The 19,206-nt window shown below is 39.8% G+C and overlaps 1 protein-coding gene across 1 annotated transcript; it reads left to right on the top strand.

The window, feature by feature from the left end:
• Positions 1-440: 440 nt before the first annotated feature.
• Positions 441-17,756, top strand: smpd4 (sphingomyelin phosphodiesterase 4; the record flags this gene model as incomplete). Its single annotated transcript, XM_071530770.1, has 15 exons — positions 441-549; positions 1,212-1,264; positions 1,603-1,754; positions 2,010-2,142; positions 2,654-2,725; positions 6,960-7,049; positions 8,956-9,110; positions 10,448-10,538; positions 12,127-12,224; positions 12,528-12,691; positions 14,187-14,392; positions 14,689-14,919; positions 15,574-15,705; positions 15,838-15,966; positions 16,586-17,756. Coding segments are annotated over 15 exons (2,136 nt in total), but the record flags the coding sequence as incomplete, so codon positions are not given.
• Positions 17,757-19,206: the final 1,450 nt, after the last annotated feature.

Here is a 19,206-nt window from a genome sequence, read left to right as displayed (position 1 = left end):
CTTACTATATCAATATTTCACATTTTAAAGCTGTTGTTTCAATGCTGAGGCTTTGATCTTTGTACTCCATACTATTGGTTGCTAGTAATGCTGATGATCTACAAATTTAAGCTTGTTCTAGAGTTTAGAGAGTTGGGTTTTGACAATCATCTCCATCAATTTTAAGATATTCTTTTAAGGTGTTCTTAAAATGAGAAGTTTTCTTATAGGAATTTTGAGCAGGTATAGATTCTGTTTAGAAAAGCATGTGTATAAATGTTCCAGAAAAAAACACTCTATTGCAAAATGAAATGTGTTTTCATTCAACATAGAAAGGCATCGAAAAAGTATCCTATTAGAGCTGATATCGAACTTGGAAGTAGTGGGATTGTTATCTGTATCGACAAAATGTCAGCCATACCCACTCCTCCTTATTTGCAGTGTGTATTTTTCTCCTGCAGGGTCCTGTGAAGGCCTCCATCCAGGAAGGCGTCCTCCCAGACTGTCCGCTGTTCCACAACAAGCTGCAGTTCCCCCTGTCTGGTCTGCTGACACTCAACCTGGCTCTCAGTATCCCTCACAACAACACTGACACTGATCAGTCTAGGATTTACTCATGTTATTAAGTTGTAGTGTTAAGATCCAGTGTTTCGAGACGTGATGATTGGGGGTCATTTAAGTCTTGGTTGCATATCTATCCTTGTTTTGGTCCTGGTTATGGTTCCAGTGTAGATTGCTGTGCTAAACATACTTTTCTTTACATATTTTGTCATAACATAAACAGCCACTCTATAACTTGGGGCTCTGCTGTGTTTTAGAGTAAAATTTGGCTATGAATTTCATTCAATTGGCTATTTGTCCTGGGGTTCCACTGGTGAATGAATACAGAGGAAAGCTGCATACTGTTCAGTGTACATGTCCCTCACCCATCTCAATATATAGTGAACAGACACTCAGCTCTTTCACTTTTTCACAGATTAGGAACACAAATTTCATTGATCAGTTCTTCAATTTGCTTTACATGCTTTGCTTTGTGACTTTGGCACACAGATATCCTGACAACTTAGTTTCAAAGTACTCACTAACAGACAGTATTAGGGACAAAAGGGTGTCACATACAGTGCAAGGGGTAGCACCTTTCATACACAACATGCAGCTCAAAGTGCTTTACATCAATAGAAGGCAAACAAATAAAAAAAAATACTCAGAAGTTGTTCCTTAACCTTCTGCAGATCCGTTTGAATTCTACATGTTCAACTTTGCCTACAGTCTCATCACGCCAAAGGTGAGTTTGTCAAAGTACGATCAAAGTATTGATCATTAAAGTGCGTCCAGAAAATGGGGAGGGAAACGCCATCATCCACCTCTAGATTGTAACTACTTGTTGGCTGCTAAAGACAAAATTATGTTTTCTTGCAATGATTTTTAATAAAAGTTAGAGTTTGTATCCCTATTTATTCAAAAATGACTGTCCTGGTAAACTTCATACAGAAAATTGTTCATGAGAAATGACTGCGTGTTTGCTAGAGAGGAAAGGATTTTACATTTTTTCAGGAATAAACACAACCAGCAGGAGCGTTAGTTGTCACAGAAATAACTGACCATTAGTCTTTATGTTTCCAGAACTATCCTCAAGGACATCATGGGAGTGCCACGGACAATGCTTACTTTGTGCTAGTGGACACTTACCTCAAATACTTCCTCCCTACTGAAGGAAATGTGCCCCCTTCCCCGTTCTCCGACTCCAGAGGCTCCGTCACTGCACCTTCACCGAGGTATTTAGAACAATAAAGTTTTCATGAATGGTTCTTTTTAGAGTCCTGTCCCACCGAAAGGTTTAGTAAGAAGACAGGAATATTCAAACATTTGTTATTATCATGTAACTGCATTTATTTAAACAAAAAAATCCAAATATAAATCCCAGGCACTTTCAGTTAGACACCACAACATAACAACAAAGTTTATTCTCTTTATATGGTTAAAAATTATGTTTGAACCCATGTCTCCTCTCCCTGCCTTTAACTCCTCAGGTCTCCCAGTGTTTCCTTTGCTGGTTATGGCGTCCACAGCCCCAGTCTTCTGAAACATCACATATTCCACCAGCCGTCCGTCACCGCAGACCCTGCAGCCCAGGAAATCTGGAGGTCAGAGACGTTGTTACAGGTGAGGCACAAATTAGCATTTGGTTTAGAGTGCATGTCATGTGCATGTTTTCGTTTTCAACATTTTATTGTGCAATAGAATAATTTAAGAAATGCAATTATTATTATTTTATTTTTTTGTCTGACAGCTACATAAAAGTACATGAAAAGAGAATTTTAGAAATATAATAGATTTAATATGAAATGAATAATAATAATACATTTTATTTATATAGAGCTTTCTCAATAACTCATAGAATAAATAATAAACTCAGCATAAAAACAGCATTAAAACACATTAAAAACAGTTTAAGTTTTTTTAAAACTAACAATACCATCATAAATTACATGATGAATATGATTAAATTCAAGTATAATAAATCTAGTGTGTGCAAATACACATTTTTGTTTCATTTTGGCTACATTAAGTGAAGGAGGTACGTTAGGACAGATGCTGGTCTAAGCTTATGAAATGTATAAAATTATTTTTAATAATGTTGGGTGTGCTTGTGTGTGTGTGTGTCTCACTCAAGATGTTTGTGGAGATCTGGCTTCATCACTACTCCCTGGAGATGTACCAGAAGCTGCAGTCTCCCCAGGTGAAGGTAAGAGACTGGCACATGCCCCCCCCCCCCACCTCTCCTCCACCACTGGCCTCCATCTCCCCTCCCCGTCCCACGACCCCCCACCCTGCCCTCTGCCCTGCACTGCAGCATCGCACGGCTGGCTGTTGACTGGCTGACCACAACCCTCCCTCACACCCACCACCACTTTCCTGTCTTGGAGCAAGCCCAGGGTGGGAAATAACACCGGCCACCAGCTGGTAAACTTCGGCTGTGGCTGGTCATTTTGTCTCGTCTTCCAGCTGCATTGGCAGCTGACCAGCCATCGTTTGGAGGCCCTACACTAAAAAATTTTGCTTCCTTGTAAAATGGTGAAAGTGGCTGTATTTTGAGATGTACCAGCCGCTGTGGCCAGTGAAAACAAAAAACAAAAGTTTGCCGCCCTGAGTAGCCGAGGGTGAAGTTGTCAATAGGCTCAGCTGTGAGGACAGTTGTGCAAACATCCCAGTTTTTAGAGTAAACCTGGGAGTGGGGAAGCTTCTTCTTGATCACTACTTAAGGGCAACTTCACTCCTAATTCTGTGTTCACACCGTTAGCGGCCACTTTGCCAGTTTGAGCTAGCAGATCGCTAGCTCTAGCGCTAGGGGATTTGTAGGGATAAGTGTCGCATATTGTACTGTAATACATGATTTCCTTGCTGATGGGCGATGTTGCCCAAAAGTTCAGCTGCAGCCAGTTTTTCTGCACCGACACACAGGGAGCCTCTGGTGTAGAAAATGAATTTACCTCTATTGACTGGTTTCTTGAGTTGCTTGTGGTGTGAATGCACGGTAAGCTTCCCTCTTCCCCACTGAATACATTTTGGACTTTCACAGCAGCATCAGATTTTCTGGTTTCTTTTGAAAGAGCCTTTTTATCCCTTTTTGGATTATTGGCATAAGGGCAGTTGCAGAGCAAAGCTACTGCAATAAGGGATTTGGCATGTGTTCCTGGTAGTAGTGCTTTTGCTTCCTCTCTTGACTTATGCATGCTGCATGTCCATGACTCCGTCCGTTCATTCCTTTGGTACGTTCTCTGTCTGTATTTGAAACACCAACATAAAGGCACCGCACAGTCAAGGCTTATGGAGACTCTGTGTGAAGGGTGCTTCGCAAATGGGGCGGTAGGGACCCCCTAGTGCAGGGATTCCCAAACTTTTTCATGTCAAGGACCCCAAGTAGAGATGCTTTACTCCACAGACTCCGATTTGATACATTTTGTCCCATGGACTCCCATCTGAAAAGGTGTCATCTGTCCACTGTAGATGGGATGATAACAGTGAGGAACGTAAAACCTCTAATCGGAAAAGTCATAAATACATTCTGTCATTGTGCTAACTTCTAGTGAAAATTACCGTCCTACTGACTCAAATACTGTCCTGTAACCAGAAGGTCTCAGGTTCGATCCCCCATGACTATGTGTCTGCCCATATGGAAGTGTCCTTGGGAAAGTGTCCCTACTAATTTCCAGCAACTCTACAGGTGTTGCTTGTGGCTAACGCTGTACTCTGAGCTCCAGGTGGAAAGATGAGGTTCCCCCATTTGAGACAATAACAAAACAATAACGCAGTGACCCCACAGGCTGTAAATGACATCAGACAGAAATACTAAATGTCACAGTGGAAAAGCTGAAGTGAAGCTGGTCCCTAGTCACCTCTCAATATCCACAGCTATAAATAAGAATAAGAAGCTTTGTTTGCTAGGAGTGGACCAAAACCTTGTCATACAAAGCATCCCATTGGGGCTTTACAGTGACAGGTGTATCCAAGGAGGATATGCCCCCTTTAACTGAAAGATTTAGCACAGAAAGGAAATGAGCATGATTTGTAAAAACAATTGAAACTACCCCATCCATATTTTGAACTTTCAGTTGCACATGTGCTACTTTTTTAGTTTATTTTTAGGAGCATATACTGCTAAAATAGTTGCATTGTAGAACCATTTGAACCGCCCAATACTTTAAAATTGTCTGTACTTCAGTGATGCTACTTGATGTACTTCAGTTTTGAAGTACATCAAACTAAGACAGTCATTCAAATTCAGATTCGCACAGTAAAATTCAGATTTGTACAGTGTAATAATTAACATATTTTAATGTATTTACATAGCATTCATTTTCCTGAGTTTTGCGAGTCTTACCATTGCAAAGCTTCAATCACAGTGTGAGTCTTTATGCTGGTGTTGACTTCTTTTTTTTTTACCTGAAGCATGCATATCCCCTTTAACCTGTATTTATACATTATATTTACTGTGACCCTCAACTGTATAGATTGCATGGTTAGACTGTGTGTGAATTTACATTGTGTGTAAAAGATGCAGTACCCCCTCTCTCTCCCTTATAACCCCCCAACAGTGTTTCCTCTGTGTGTGGCAGTGGTGCACCATCACAGCAAGAACAATATTATCACTGCTAAAAATGGGAAACAGTATCATTTAGATGCATTTTCCTCTAAAATAAAAACTAATGTAGTGCTTATGGTTTAGTTAATATCTTTATTATGATGAATTATCCAAATAAGTAATTCCTAGCACTGCAAACTGGGGCCAAAACGGAGACAAATGTGGAACCAAAACAGAAAATTACCCCCAAGCATCACTGCTGCATATCGCTGCATAGGAAACACTGAGATAGCCCTTCACCTCCTCCTGTAACATGCTGTCAATCGTTGTAAACATATTTTTCCTTTTGTCAAGTGTTCCTCCTTAATTCATCCTCAAACCTCTATAACAAACTTTTTAACCTGACTGTGTTGTGTCCTGTGTTGATCCTGTTAAGAGTGGACTTGAATTACAAGATTTTGGCCAGATTGAATCAGATTTGGATGTCCCACACAAATCTAGAGGCTCGGGGTGAAACGTGTCCTCGTTTTCCTCAGATATCTGACAAAACCGTCTTCAGCAATTTTGAATGCAATTTTGAACGCTCATTCAAATTTTTAGCAGTATACTGTCATACTGAACACAGGTTGGTGTATGTATGTATGTTTATTTTTAATATGAATGAAGTCAACCAACCATAAATTAGGGCTGGGCGATATGGACAAAATCAAATATCACGATATTTTTGACCAAATACCTCGATATCAATATTGCAACAATATTGTAGGGATGACTATTGGTCCTTTCACAAAATATTTACACAATGAGATTTTTGATAAGTAATCATCAGCAATGTGGATATAATGACTAAGTGGGTAAAGGCGAATAATAGAACAGCTAGAACAGTCTGGTAAGTTCAGAAAATTACATCACTTTACTGTAATGCAGCCTTTAAAACCAGGAAAAGACAACACTTATCACGATATTACGATATCCAAAATCTAAGACGATATCTAGTCTCATATCACGATATCAATATAATATTGATATATTGCCCAGCCCTACCATAAAAAGTATTTTCCTGTGTTCTATGGCTCTACCAACACAACTGTTAATTACTTTGACAGTTTTGTTGGTGCCAAAAAAAATCTTGTACTTTTGAGTTCACCCTATTAATGATATTGTTGTTAAACATTAGGGATGGGGATGATTAACCAATTTATTGCTTAATCACTGGGCAATGTAATAGTGACCAGCAAGAACACTTGATTGATTAAAATAAATTCAACCTAGATAAAGTGTTGCCAAAGTGAAACAATAATTACTATGGCTTATCAATACAGATCAAAAGTGGGAGTCATATTAATTACACTTAATGGAGGAAAATAAAAGACATTTTTATTTGGGTTGTACAAAGGTTACATTTTTGGCATACACAACTAAAGAGCCATCGATCATGTTTGGTTTCTTTCTATTTTACTTTAGACAGCTACATACTTAAATCTGATGTGAAATGATTCCCATCCCTATTAACCATGTTATCCTCTTTGTGCGGAGTGTGTGAAAGGGCTACTGCATCGTTCCCCAGCAGTCAAAGTTTGTGTTCCCATGGTCAATATCTTATTTTTGTTTGTCCCCTCTCCTGTTTTCTGCTCCTTTCCCCCTAAATGTTTTTGGCCTATACATTTTTTTTTCTGTCTGGTTGCTCTCTCCTTTTTTACTGTCTCCCTATCTCCTATTCTCATGTTTACCTTCCTCCTCCCTCCTTTTTCTTTCCCTTGCTTCTCTTCCTTGCCCCATTTTTATTGTCATTTTTCCCCTTCCTCTCTCTTTGCTGTTGCTCCTCCACCTTTGTTGTTGTCTTTCCCTCTTCCTCCTCTTCCTCCTCCTCTCCCCCCTGGTGGTTACGGGTGAACAGCTGGCGCTGCTGCAGTACCGCCTCAGTATGTCCAGCATGCCGTGCCAACCCCACGCCCCACCAGGCTCTGGGACCCTCCACACCTACCAAGTACTTTTACCTTTTCATTCACCCCCGCCCCTCTGGGGCCTCCTGGAGGTAAACCTAGGCCGCTCGGTCAGTTAAGATCACAGTCAAGGGTACTTCTCTCACTTTGACAAACATTTTCCCTCCAGTCTCCAACCTAACGCTGGCAAATTTTGGCTATACGTTTGTATGATTTACCTGCCACTTTGGCACATAACCAACCATCGTTTGGAGGTTTCCAGCTATTCTAAAAGTCAGGTTGGCTGGTAAAATGGTGAAAGTGGTTGGTGGATTTGTGACCTACCAGCTTTTGTGAACCATAACCTAAATGGGAAATGAGAACACAGTCTCCTATTCACTGTGGGCCAAAGCTGTTGCTTAATCCCAGTTCCAGGGATCCTTTTCTACTGTGCTGGACTCCAATCAGGGCCTTTTAAATTTAGCCGTGATGCTCAAGATCCAGGCTCATTGGCCCACAGTGGAAAGAGGGCTATTGCCACTTTATTCATGTGTGGACCCACCAGCAGTAATCCAGGAACCATATTCGGTCCTGATCCATAATTTGAGAAACCGTTGAGAATTACGTTGTTAGCCTTGGGATCTACTGTGGGCTGCTTTCAAGAGTTTGAACATCAAGGCCGCCTTCTGTTTTTGCAACGATTCAAAATCTTGCTCCTTAGTTCCCCATACGAAGCCTTCAGTCTGACTGTAAATTTTGAGTTTCTACAGAGAAGTATCCTTGATAAGAAAATCCTGGAATGAAGCTTTGGAATTTGAATTTTGAGTTTTACTGGTTTGTGTGTGGTTTTCTTTTTTAAAAAGCATGCTTTTCTGTGTCTGGTGTGCTTTGTTGCTTTTCACGTTTATGTGGTTAATACATGTTTCTTCCTCATGACACATTTTCTATTTAAAGCAAATGGTACTACTACATTTTAAAGAACATCCATTACCATACATGCCGGACTTCTAATAATTTAATTATTATTTACATTAAAAAAAAAAATGTACCCTGAATTCATTTCACAAAGGAAGTACTGTACAGGAGTAATTTATATCCAGCAGAGGTAATACTGCACAATTTTATCAAAGTAGCATTGCTGTCAGCGGGTAATGGAGCACTGAGGTCCCACCCCCCCCACTCTTTTTCCTGGGATGTCATTTATTAAAATGTAATTTGACGTTATCCCTGTTTTCATAAAATTCTAATTTCAAAGAATGTATTTATATTATATATTATTTATATAATATATTTTTGAAAATGCTGACTAAATCATTGATTTCTTGGGGAATGGTATAAAGTTTTTGCTTTCAGTATATCACCAAAAGACAGATAATGAATGTAAACCGCTGTTTCTGACTTCAAGGTAACTTTGACTGTAAACACAAACATTATGCATATGAATATATTCTAAATTAGGCCCCTTGGACCCATAATATCATACATCTTGTAATTACTGTAACAAAAAAGAATAACCTAAAAAATAGCTTTTTTTTTTTTTTCTTGATTGTGAGGTTTTTATTTTTTATTAGAACAGAAATTTTGTCTACCTATTCCAGTCAGCCTTTATGAATCTAAACATTAATGGTTAAAGAGTAACTAAACCCCAAACCCAAATCTGTGTAAAGCCTGACGTCTGCCTGGCACCAAAGACCAGCCAATAGCAGATGGCAATTTCGGTAGCATGCTGTTTACCATTAGAAGTCAGGCTTTACACAGGTTTGGATTTGGGGTTTAGTTACTCTTTAAAAACACTTACTGGGCGTGGGACCTCTGCCCTCTATGACATCTGGAAAGAGCTTTTGGTGATTGATTGACTGCTTTTGGAGTGGGAAGCATTATGATTGGCTGTTTTCTGAAACGGGGGGGAGCTTAATGATGATTGGGTGTCATGTATCCTGCGGAGCCCTGTGTGACTGGTTACTGTTTCAGGAGCCCTTCAGCCCGACAGAGGAGCACGTTCTGGTGGTGCGTCTCCTGGTGAAGCACCTGCACGCCTTCTCCAACAGCCTGAAGCCGGAGCAGCTCTCCTCCTTGCCCTCGGCCCACTCCCACGCTCACACCAGCCCCCTGGAGGAGTTCAAGAGGTGAGCGTCATCATACACGCTACCCAGGCACTTTCAGGGCTTTACCGATAACTCTGTGGCAATGTTGCCAGTCTCCCTTAATGCTTGTTTCGGAGATTGCCAGCACAACTCCGTAGCAGCCGTAGCGGAGTTGTGCTGGCCTCTTTAGACTTCCAAAAAGGACAAAAATAACCATAAAATGACTCTATACAGCTCGTGCAGCATAATCCAAGTCTTCTGAAGCCAAATGATTGCACTGTAAGTGGGAAAGACCGATATTTACACCATTACATAGCGCAAATCTTTCATACAGCCGTTGTTTTCGTTTGCACGCACCGAGACATTGCACGTTCATGTGAATCTTCCCCACTTCCATGTTTGTCTGTATTTTGGGTGAACTATTCCTCTAATTTTTATCATTTTACGATCTGTTTACAGCGAAGACAGACAAAAAAATGTTTAGGTTGTTTGCACAGAAATAAAACATAGGATTGTAAGTGAAGCAGGGCTGTAGTACTCGAGTCTGGTCTCAAGTAGAGCTGCAACGATTAATCGATTAGTTGTCAACTATTAAATTAATCGCCAACTATTTTTATCATCGATTAATCGGTTTGAGTAATTCAAAAGTCAAAATTCTCTGATTCCAGCTTCTTAAATGTGAATATTTTCTGGTTTCTTTACTCCTCTATGACAGTAAACTGAATATCTTTGGGTTGTGGACAAAACAAGACATTTGAGGACGTCATCTTGGGCTTTGGGAAACACTGATCGACATTTTTCACCATTTTCTAGACCAAACAACTAATCGATTAATCGAGAAAATAATCGACAGATTAATCGATAATGAAAATAATCGTTAGTTGCAGCCCTAGTCTCAAGACTTCTTTAATGTCTTGGACCTATTTTTACTCTAACTGGTCTCGGCTACTACTGAATTTTGTCTTTATTAAGATGGTCTTGACTACAGCCCTGAAGTGAAGTGATTGAACCAACTCACCTATGTCTACCACCATGACAGGATAACCAAAGTCTAAAAATACATGTCATTGAGAAAAAAGAGATCCAATGCACCCCAAAATAGGTTAAAAAGCCTTTATTCTATTTGGCTGTCCATAATGAAAAGTTAAAACTGTCCGACATGTTTTGTCATAAAGAAAGTAAGGAAGAAAAAATCCATGGCTTTGATTTGTGGATGTGTAGAAGGAGCACACTAGTATGGTGTTGTTTTCTAGATAATCCCTGTTTCTACATGTTCTATCTGTTCATCACTTGTGAGTACTCTTGGAACAATATCCCAATAGTCTGCTAAAAGAAATTCCAATAATAAATGAAATGTTTTTTGTCCCTCCTCCCTACAGAGTGGTGGTGCAGCGTTTTGTCCAACAGAAGCTCTACCTGTTTCTCCAGCACTGCTTCGGCCACTGGCCTCTGGACGCCTCTTTCAGAGCAGTAAGTGTCACTCAACCAGAGTTGTCTTTTTTACACATACACTACCAGTCAAAAGTTTGGAGACACCACATTTTTCTTTGTTTTTACTCTTTTCCACATTTTAGAATAATAGTACACACATCCAAACTATGAAATAACACAAATGGAATTATGCAGTGACCAAAAAAAGAGTTAAACAAATCAAAACTATCTTATACTTTAGATTCTTTAAAGTAGCCGCCCTTTGCCTTGATAGAAAGGCAAAGGCTTTGGAAAGAAATTCATACATAGGCATCACCTTCACTATTTATATTTGTCTAAGAAACATATTTCAGGCATTTAAGCATAAGCCTTTAGATCAAAATGGCTTTAAGCTAATGAAAAACATGGTACATTCAATCATTCAATAAATATTTTTCTGCAGGCAAAAGCATACGGAATTGGTAAATATAAACAATTGGTAAAATAATATGCACAGGTAGTTTAGCAAAAATAATGGGATCACATTCATACAGTTATACACATTCTCACCCAGGAGCTTCCTAGTACAGCCACAGTTTTCTACTGTCGACTACTGAGGGTTTCGGAGTTAAGTTCCTTGCTTACGGTCACTGAACCAGTAGCTGTCTAAGAAGGGGAGCGGGTGTTTCTTCCTTCACTTCCACTGACCAGACTTTCCCAGCAGAGATTTGAAACCACCACCCACCGATCACAGGCTCGCTTCTCTTAAGTATCAGGTTTCTTCTCTGGCCTGCAGCAATAGAAGTGTGTTTTTTTTTAGCTGCGACCAGCTAGTATAATATATCACTCGGTCAATCGGTGGCTCCTAAAAATTAAAAACCTTTTTGCGCTTGTGCCATTGCGGGAAACAGCCATAAAGACTCTATGAGCCTGCCCAGTGCATCACTTAGCTTGGTTGATAAAGTGTAGGTTTGCCATGCCAGAGATCCCGGGTTCAAGGACTCAATGTCCAGCCGACACCAGTCATGTTATCCAGTGGGTGCAGTGTGTGAACCAGATGGGAGCCGCTTGAGTCTGCGAAGTGTGGGAATGCACTGTTTTGACTTGCGGGTGTATCTGTACGTAATAAAGACATAGAAAAGCAATATGTTATATGATCTCTTTATTTATTGCCCTAAAATTCCTGATTGAAACCAATGAATGAATGATGATACACACCTTTTTTTTCTCCGGGTTTGATTACTCTGTTCAGCTCTATGCCTATAAATGAATATACAGTCTAAAGTTACCTTTTTTATTGTGCCAGGAGTTGAGTTTCCTGATTGAGGCCACAGACTGAAATGCAAAAAAGGGACGTGACTGCCACCATAAGCTGGTTGCAGCTTATCACAAACGATGTCCTTGTTTCTTTTTGGTCTTAAGTTGATGCTCTAATCCACTACTTTCAATGAGTGTGACAGCAGAATAAGTTTCAGTTCCTAGATCACTATTAACATCTGTCAGCTATCAGCAACCAATCGTAAGGAGGGCAAGGGTCAGTCATAGTGCCCTGTGACCCTGGAGAGATCATTTGAGTTTTAATATTGTAGAAAGATGCGTTGGTTCAGCCTTTAGGTGGTGTTTAAGGGTGCATCGTCTCTCTGTTTAGGTGTTGGAGACGTGGCTGAGCTACATCCAGCCATGGAGATACACAGGAGAGAAGACCAATCCTCAGCCAGACCAGAACAGAACTGTACCTGACAAATGGTGAGTCACACGGCTTTGTTTTTTGGCTGAAGTTCAGGGTGGTTTTGATGGTGTAATCCAAGCTCCTGTGAACCTCAAACTATTTATATTAATTGACCCACCCACCCCCTAACCATGGCTCCAAATAATAATGATCTTTGTCAACTTGTCTTGTTAAATGTATATCACTGCAGCTAGGAAAAATTGATGTGTACAGAAATATGTTGAGCGAGACATGCAGGACTGATGGTAATGGATGCAAAGATTTCAAGTTGTGACTCAAGTTAGTAAATTAGGTATTAAAGGTACCTCGCTGTCTTGCAGGGCCTCGTTTGTTCAGGAGAACCTGCTCATGTACACAAAGCTGTTCCAAGGCTTTCTGAACAGAGCGGTGCGGACAGACCTGGTCAACGCCAAGAATGCGCTCATGGTCTTCAGGGTGGCCAAAGTGTTTGCTCAGCCAAACCTTGCAGACATGATCCAGAAAGGTGAGGACAGAAACGCATATACAACACATCACATCACATCACAATAATGTCTCCGTATTTAATTGGGTCATATGATTATCATATGTAATCATATGTTCTCATGATACTGTGAAAATAATGTCCTATTGTTTATATCATTGACAATGAGAACAGAAATATTTCTTTAAAAATACAATAAATTTTTGGTGCATCTAATCAGCCAAAATAAACTTGGATGAAACAAGATCGGTTACATCACACAGAAATAAGATTTGCAGAATTTGTTCTTTTAAGATGTAATAGAGATGACTGGGCAAGCCTAAAAATGGCCAAATATAACGTTCTGATCGAGGAGTCTTATTACTCCAATGGAAAACGACCATATAAAACAGTCTATTAAACAGTTTAATGTAGGCTACTGGACCTCCACGTTTCTGGTCAAAAAAAAGCATGTTAACTTTGTTCGTTTTAAAGCTACACTAAGCCTTTTTTTCTGACCACTAGAGGGTGACAGCAACTGCAGCACATTTTGTAAGCACACACAGCAAAGCTACTGGGTGACGGAAGCCCTTAAGGACAAACCATGTATAAAGGCTAATGGCTAAAATAAACGTACCTACGGAGAAATATCGCCGGTTACCAGATTTTCTCCCGCTGAAGGTCACATGTCCCACAATGACAAGTGAAGAGGCAGGCAGCAAGTTTACTAGTTGAAAACGTTTACTCGCTCGCTTTATCGATTCACCTTTTCTCGTACCGACTTTCACAACAAGCTTTAGGAAAGAGGTGAAAACAACAAGTCAGCTGCTGCTGTGTGGCTGTTTGTTTATATCATTACATCTCATGGAAATCTCCACGTAGCACACGTTATTTTCAGGATTGGTTACAGGGTCTGAAATCGCTTATTGCAGGCTTAAGTGAAAATTAGATGAGTACATTCCCCACTGTACTCGATTCAGGGGCAAGACCAATTGCAGAAGTGTTTTTGTGCACCTCTGGACATCAACAGAACACACTCTGCATTTGATTGTTGGATTTCCATCGTTTATTATTCATGCACAGCTTACACATACAACTTGGTCCAAATCTGCTGGCATTCTGATAATCAACTGCCAAACAGCTTTAGTAGCCATCTTGTTCATTTCTCTCAGCTTCCCCCCAGAGTGGCTGCTTAACAGTAAGTTAACACTTGCCCGAGGGGTAACAGGGTAATTAGCGTTCCAGACAGAACTATTAGTTGCACTGTTATGCACAAGACTTAATAAATAGCAAGCGTAAAGTGGTATTTTTAACCGAAAATGATGTGCAAGTGATATCACGGTATTGATTATGATACCTTTAACGTTTTCAAATACCCCAGGATACCGCCCAATAAGGCCAGATGATGAACTTTAATTTTATTACATTTTTCTAGCTGTAATTTTCCAGCTGCAAGGGGCGACTGCAGCTCAGAGTTTAAAAATGAAACGCTGGTATGTGCAAATAAACTAAAACTAAACCAACCGTCCTCCTCCAGGAGAGCAGCTGTTTCTGGAGCCAGAGCACGTCCTCCACCACCGGCAGCACCGAGGTTACCTGACGCCGAGCCAGGGAGGCAGCTACCTGTCGCCACGGCAACGGGTAGTGACGGACACGGTGTTCAGGGTGAAGAGTCACGTCTATGCCTTGGAAGGCCAGGACTGCCAATACAAGCAGATGTTCGGCACCGAGCTCAGAGGAGCAGTAAGTTTTGTTTGTTTTTGAAAATACCACCAGACAAATACTGGTACATTTTTGAGGTGCTTGGTAAGTTTGTCATCATTACCAGACACATAAAATTTGCTTGTTATCATCAGTTTAGATGGCAGAATAGATAGAATTGTGTGTCACGATATCCCAAAATCACCATAATATAATTCCACTGAAATACGATAAACGATAATTGTGAGTTATCGTCCAGCCTTAACTCAAAGCTTGTAATGACAACAGCATTTGGACTCTGATATACTCAGTTTCCGTTTGTATTTTAAATTTTGCAGGTCCTGAAGCTAATCCAGATCATCGCCCAAGCCAGACAGACAGCCAAGAGGATATCGGACCACTCCATCGAGGTGGCGGCCAATAACTCCTTCCTGTCCTGGTTTGGGTTCGGCTCTCCTGACCTCAACAACACTTTCTCTGGGGCCGAGCCAGAAGAGACCGGCGAGTGTCTGAAGAAAACCCACGAGTTCCTGGACAGGGCGCTGGAGAACCTGTGTCAGATCTTCAGGGTCAGTTTAGTCTGGTTGTTTTTTTTACTTTCTTTGTATCCCTTCCCAATTTAGTTGATTTATTTGGGGATGTATTTATATGGTGAGGGTGATAGGCAAAGGCATGGCAAACTGTATTTATATAGCACATTTCATACACAAGACAAATTCAGTGAGCTTCACATAAAATGCAGAAAATACATATTGTTTGTAAAATTACATTAAAAAGAAAGAAAGACACAATCCTGTTAATACTGAATTTAAGGGGGTTACGGAATATCAAGTCAATATCAAGAATATCAATTTGAAAATTGTGTTCTCCGTGCCTGGAAAAAAGAATCTGACCCAAAAAGTTTTGAAAATGTCATGGGAATTTGCTGTTCAACGTATTTTTTCAAAATATACTATATACATATTGTATTTCAAAGGTTAGTGTAATTTCCTGATCATGTAAATTCCAAGTGATAGTTGCATTTTTCCTGCACGCAATCTTGGACATTCAAATCAGCTTTTCAGTAGAAAAATGTAACATTAAAACATTAACCCTGACAGTTATTGGTCCCAAGCCATGGAAAAGTCATGGAATTTGATTATCAAAAATGTGCAGTGAAAAACTAAACACAACATCTTGACTGAGGTCTCTTTCTGTTATATTTACCTCTGTTTGTTTTGCAGCTGAACCCCGGCCAGCTGACTCAGCTGATATCCAACCTGGGTTTGTCCCAGGACGACATCAACTACAAACAGCTGCCAGACTGCGTCCAGGGGGACAACGGCCTTGTCCTGACCGACCTGGGCAGGATGCAGGTTAGTGTGTCGCATTTATTTATAAAGTAAGACAAATTAATCTGTCAGAGGGAGGGAGGGGTAGGTGTTAGAGTTGTGGGGCAACACCAGGGCAAAGTCTAACCGTGACACTCTGTGTGGCGTTTTGTTCAGATCATCAACGGACTGCGCAGGTTTGAGATCGAGTACCAAGGAGACCCGGAGCTGCAGCCAATCAGGAGTTATGAGAACGCTCTGCTGGTCAGACTGTGCTACAGGATCTCCTCTCTGGTTAATGACAGGGTAGGTGCTGTCATTTATGATATGTTATAATACTACTACTACTACTACTACTACTACTACTACTACTACTACTACTACTAATAACTATAAATAGTATTTTACAGACAGTAAAACAAAGATAAAGCCAATAAAGTGGGGTGCGATCACAACTGCGGTTTGATTTCTTTTTTCTGAACTATAGTGGAAAAGGTGTCTTTGTTGTATTTTGTTCATTTCGGTTCTCACTCCCCAATTACAAATGAGCCAGGTCCTCGTAAACAAAAGTCACAAGTAGCTTGTTTATAGGACAGAGTTATGATAACCCTAAAACAAATCTGATTCAGAGTTAAAATGCCATGCATTAGTAGATAGGGTTAGGGTTATACAAGAATAAATGAAAAACAAAATAAATACAAATACAGTTGACAATAAAAAACAACCAGTGTACGCCTGACCACTTTTCTATCTGTATTTTTGAGGATCCAGCAAATGTGATTTTTGAGCATGCAGCCACTTAAGGCCTCCTGACATGATCAAATGATTCAATTTAGCACTGAGATGAAAGATGTAACCGTAGTCAAAGCCTCTCATTAGATTTGCACTTTATGGATTTGTTTATACTTCTGCTCTCCTCCCACAGTTCGGAGGGCAGATGAACACACTCTGCTCACGGCCGGACTTCCTGGGCCGCCTGGGCCGTCACTACTTGACGAAACCCGATTCATCCACAAGACTGAGGAAAAGCCCGGTGACCCGGCGCACGCTAGAGAGGAACCGGCAGCCGCGGCTGAGCCTGCGGCCGCTGGCCAGCTACAGGACGCTGCTGATGCTTGTGCTGCTCTACCTGTTCGGAGCCCTCCTGTCTTTAGGGCCTGTCTCCAGCTCTCTGCTCATCCTCGTCGGGTGCTTCCTCTACGGACTCTTCATGACGCTGTTTGGAGACAAACTGAAGTCACACTAGCTGAGCCGCTCACTGCTGGGGTTCCTACACATGTCTGGAAAACTACAGATAATTAATTCAATCGTTTCCAGCTCCTAAAGTTTTGGAATTTGATAAAAAGAAAGTCGGAAAATGAACGCAACCAATAAACAAATGACTGATGTGATATTTTATTGATCCCTGTAGGGAAATTCTCTTTTAGCTTGTCCCCCTCCACAGGGAGGTCAGAGGTCAAGACCAGCTACAGAGCAGCAGCCCTGGAGTAGGGATTCAGGGTTTTGCTTGAAGACTCTTCAGCAGGACGGATGCTTGCAGACACGGAGAGCTTGAACCAGAATCCTGCGGGTCAACAGACAGTGTCTCCTCAAGATAAACTGCAGACAGACAACACATTATATGTAGTTGTTGACCGTCATTTCATGTATTCGATATCTTTTGTGAAGAATAATCTTGAGTTCCAGAGTGATGCGGCCAAGTTTAGTCTTATTACCCAGCGTTATTGCAAGTCTACAGCATTGAACACTGAGCAAAGTCTTCAGATACACAGTCAAGAAGTGGAGGTCTTGAAAAGGCTTGGCATTTTGAAATGGCAGATGTGTAGGAACTAGGGTTGCAAAGGGGTGGAAAATTTCCGGTAAATTTCCATGGGAAGTTAAGCTGGGGAATTTTGGAAATATTCCAAATTGGAAACTTTCCATGGGAATTATGGGAATTTATGGGAATTAATGGGAATTTATGGGAATTAACTGGGAATTGAGGGTAATTTAATGGAAAGGTATCCTATCCAAGCATAAATATTTGTTTTGTTATAAGCAGACATCCATCCAAAATAATACAATTAAAACAGATTTATTTGTAAGTAGAACTTTATCAAGTGTTAAATATGGTAACACTTTATAATAACCATCACTAATAAATGGTAAATTGATAGTTAATTAAACTTTAGTTAATAGTTATTTTACTGTTAACAAACAATGAAATGATCATTAATAATGTTTACTAATTATTAGTAATGCTATAATTTATGTTATTTTATTATTAGTTTGTGTAATATAAAATTATTTGTTTATAAATTATATATTGTATCATAGCTGATAAGAGACGGTAAAAAGGGTAAAAAGCTATGATACAATATATAATTTATAAACAAATGATTTTATATTACACAAACGAAAGATAAAATAACATAAATTATAGCATTACTAATAATTAGTAAACATTATTAATGATCATTTCATTGTTTGTTAACAGTAAAATAACTATTAACTAAAGTTTAATTAACTATCAATTTACCATTTATTAATGATGGTTATTATAAAGTGTTACCTTAAATATTTTATTGAACAATCATTTTCATTGAAGAACAAAAACATGAATGTTGAGTTAAATATTACTCATCCCCCCGACCCAACCCATTCAAAAATTAATAAAAATGCACAGGAATGCACAGTGCAGGTAGGGGGCGTGGTCTCAACAGCCCTGCAGTAAGCAGTGTGCTATGTGTGCATGTGATTGAGGAATAGCATAGATATTCAACTGTACTTGCATGATATCTGGTTGTTTTAGTCAGGATTATGCTACAATATATTTTCCCCAACTATATTTAAGTTCCCTATTAAGAGCATACCTTCAATTTAGTAAATTCCTGGTTTATTCCCGTTTATTCCCATAAATTCCCGTTAATTCCCATAAATTCCCGTTAATTCCCATGGAAAGTTTCCAACTTTGAAAATTCCCGGAATTTTGCAACCCTAGTAGGAACCATCAGCTTTTGGGTTTTTGCTTTTGATAGAGTGCTTTACTGTTTTTAAATGTGGTTGTTATAACCTTGTAAATAAATGCAGCTGGGGGTTGCTGCTCTATTGGTAGAGCAAGTGGGGTTTTTTTGTTTGTTTTTTAGTATTTTCAATAATCTGATGAGAGGAGAAGTCCAAAACATTCAGATTTTGACCATGGAATAAATTGACTATTTTTTTCAATGGAAGAAGAATGGCAGTTTTGTCCAATGCCGTCAATAAATTGTTTGCACTTCATTGCAGCTCTAGTGGCCTCATTTTTGATGGGAAATCCCTAGCAAAAGAGCATTGTCAAAACCCACACTGACAAGAATGATCAATTCAATCTAATGCTGAGTTTTGTCATGTCCCTATCACAAACCATTTTGTCAGTTATTATTTGATGAACGGTCTTAATGCAAAATAATATGCTATTCAAGTATTTCAATAAATGCATTTGGTCGTCATGACCGACATCTACTGTAGGTTGTATGTTGAGAGAGAGAGGAAAGAAAAAGCTAAACCAAAACAACTGCATCGCATTGA

This window comes from Centroberyx affinis, unplaced genomic scaffold, assembly GCF_046629955.1.
Source record: "Centroberyx affinis isolate AG114_WGS23_722 - 3 ecotype Tasmania unplaced genomic scaffold, CSIRO-AGI_Caff_v1 ptg001969l_1, whole genome shotgun sequence".
Classification (NCBI taxonomy): domain Eukaryota; kingdom Metazoa; phylum Chordata; class Actinopteri; order Beryciformes; family Berycidae; genus Centroberyx; species Centroberyx affinis.
Note: the sequence above shows the minus strand (reverse complement) of the source record. Positions and strands in the feature narration are given on the sequence as shown.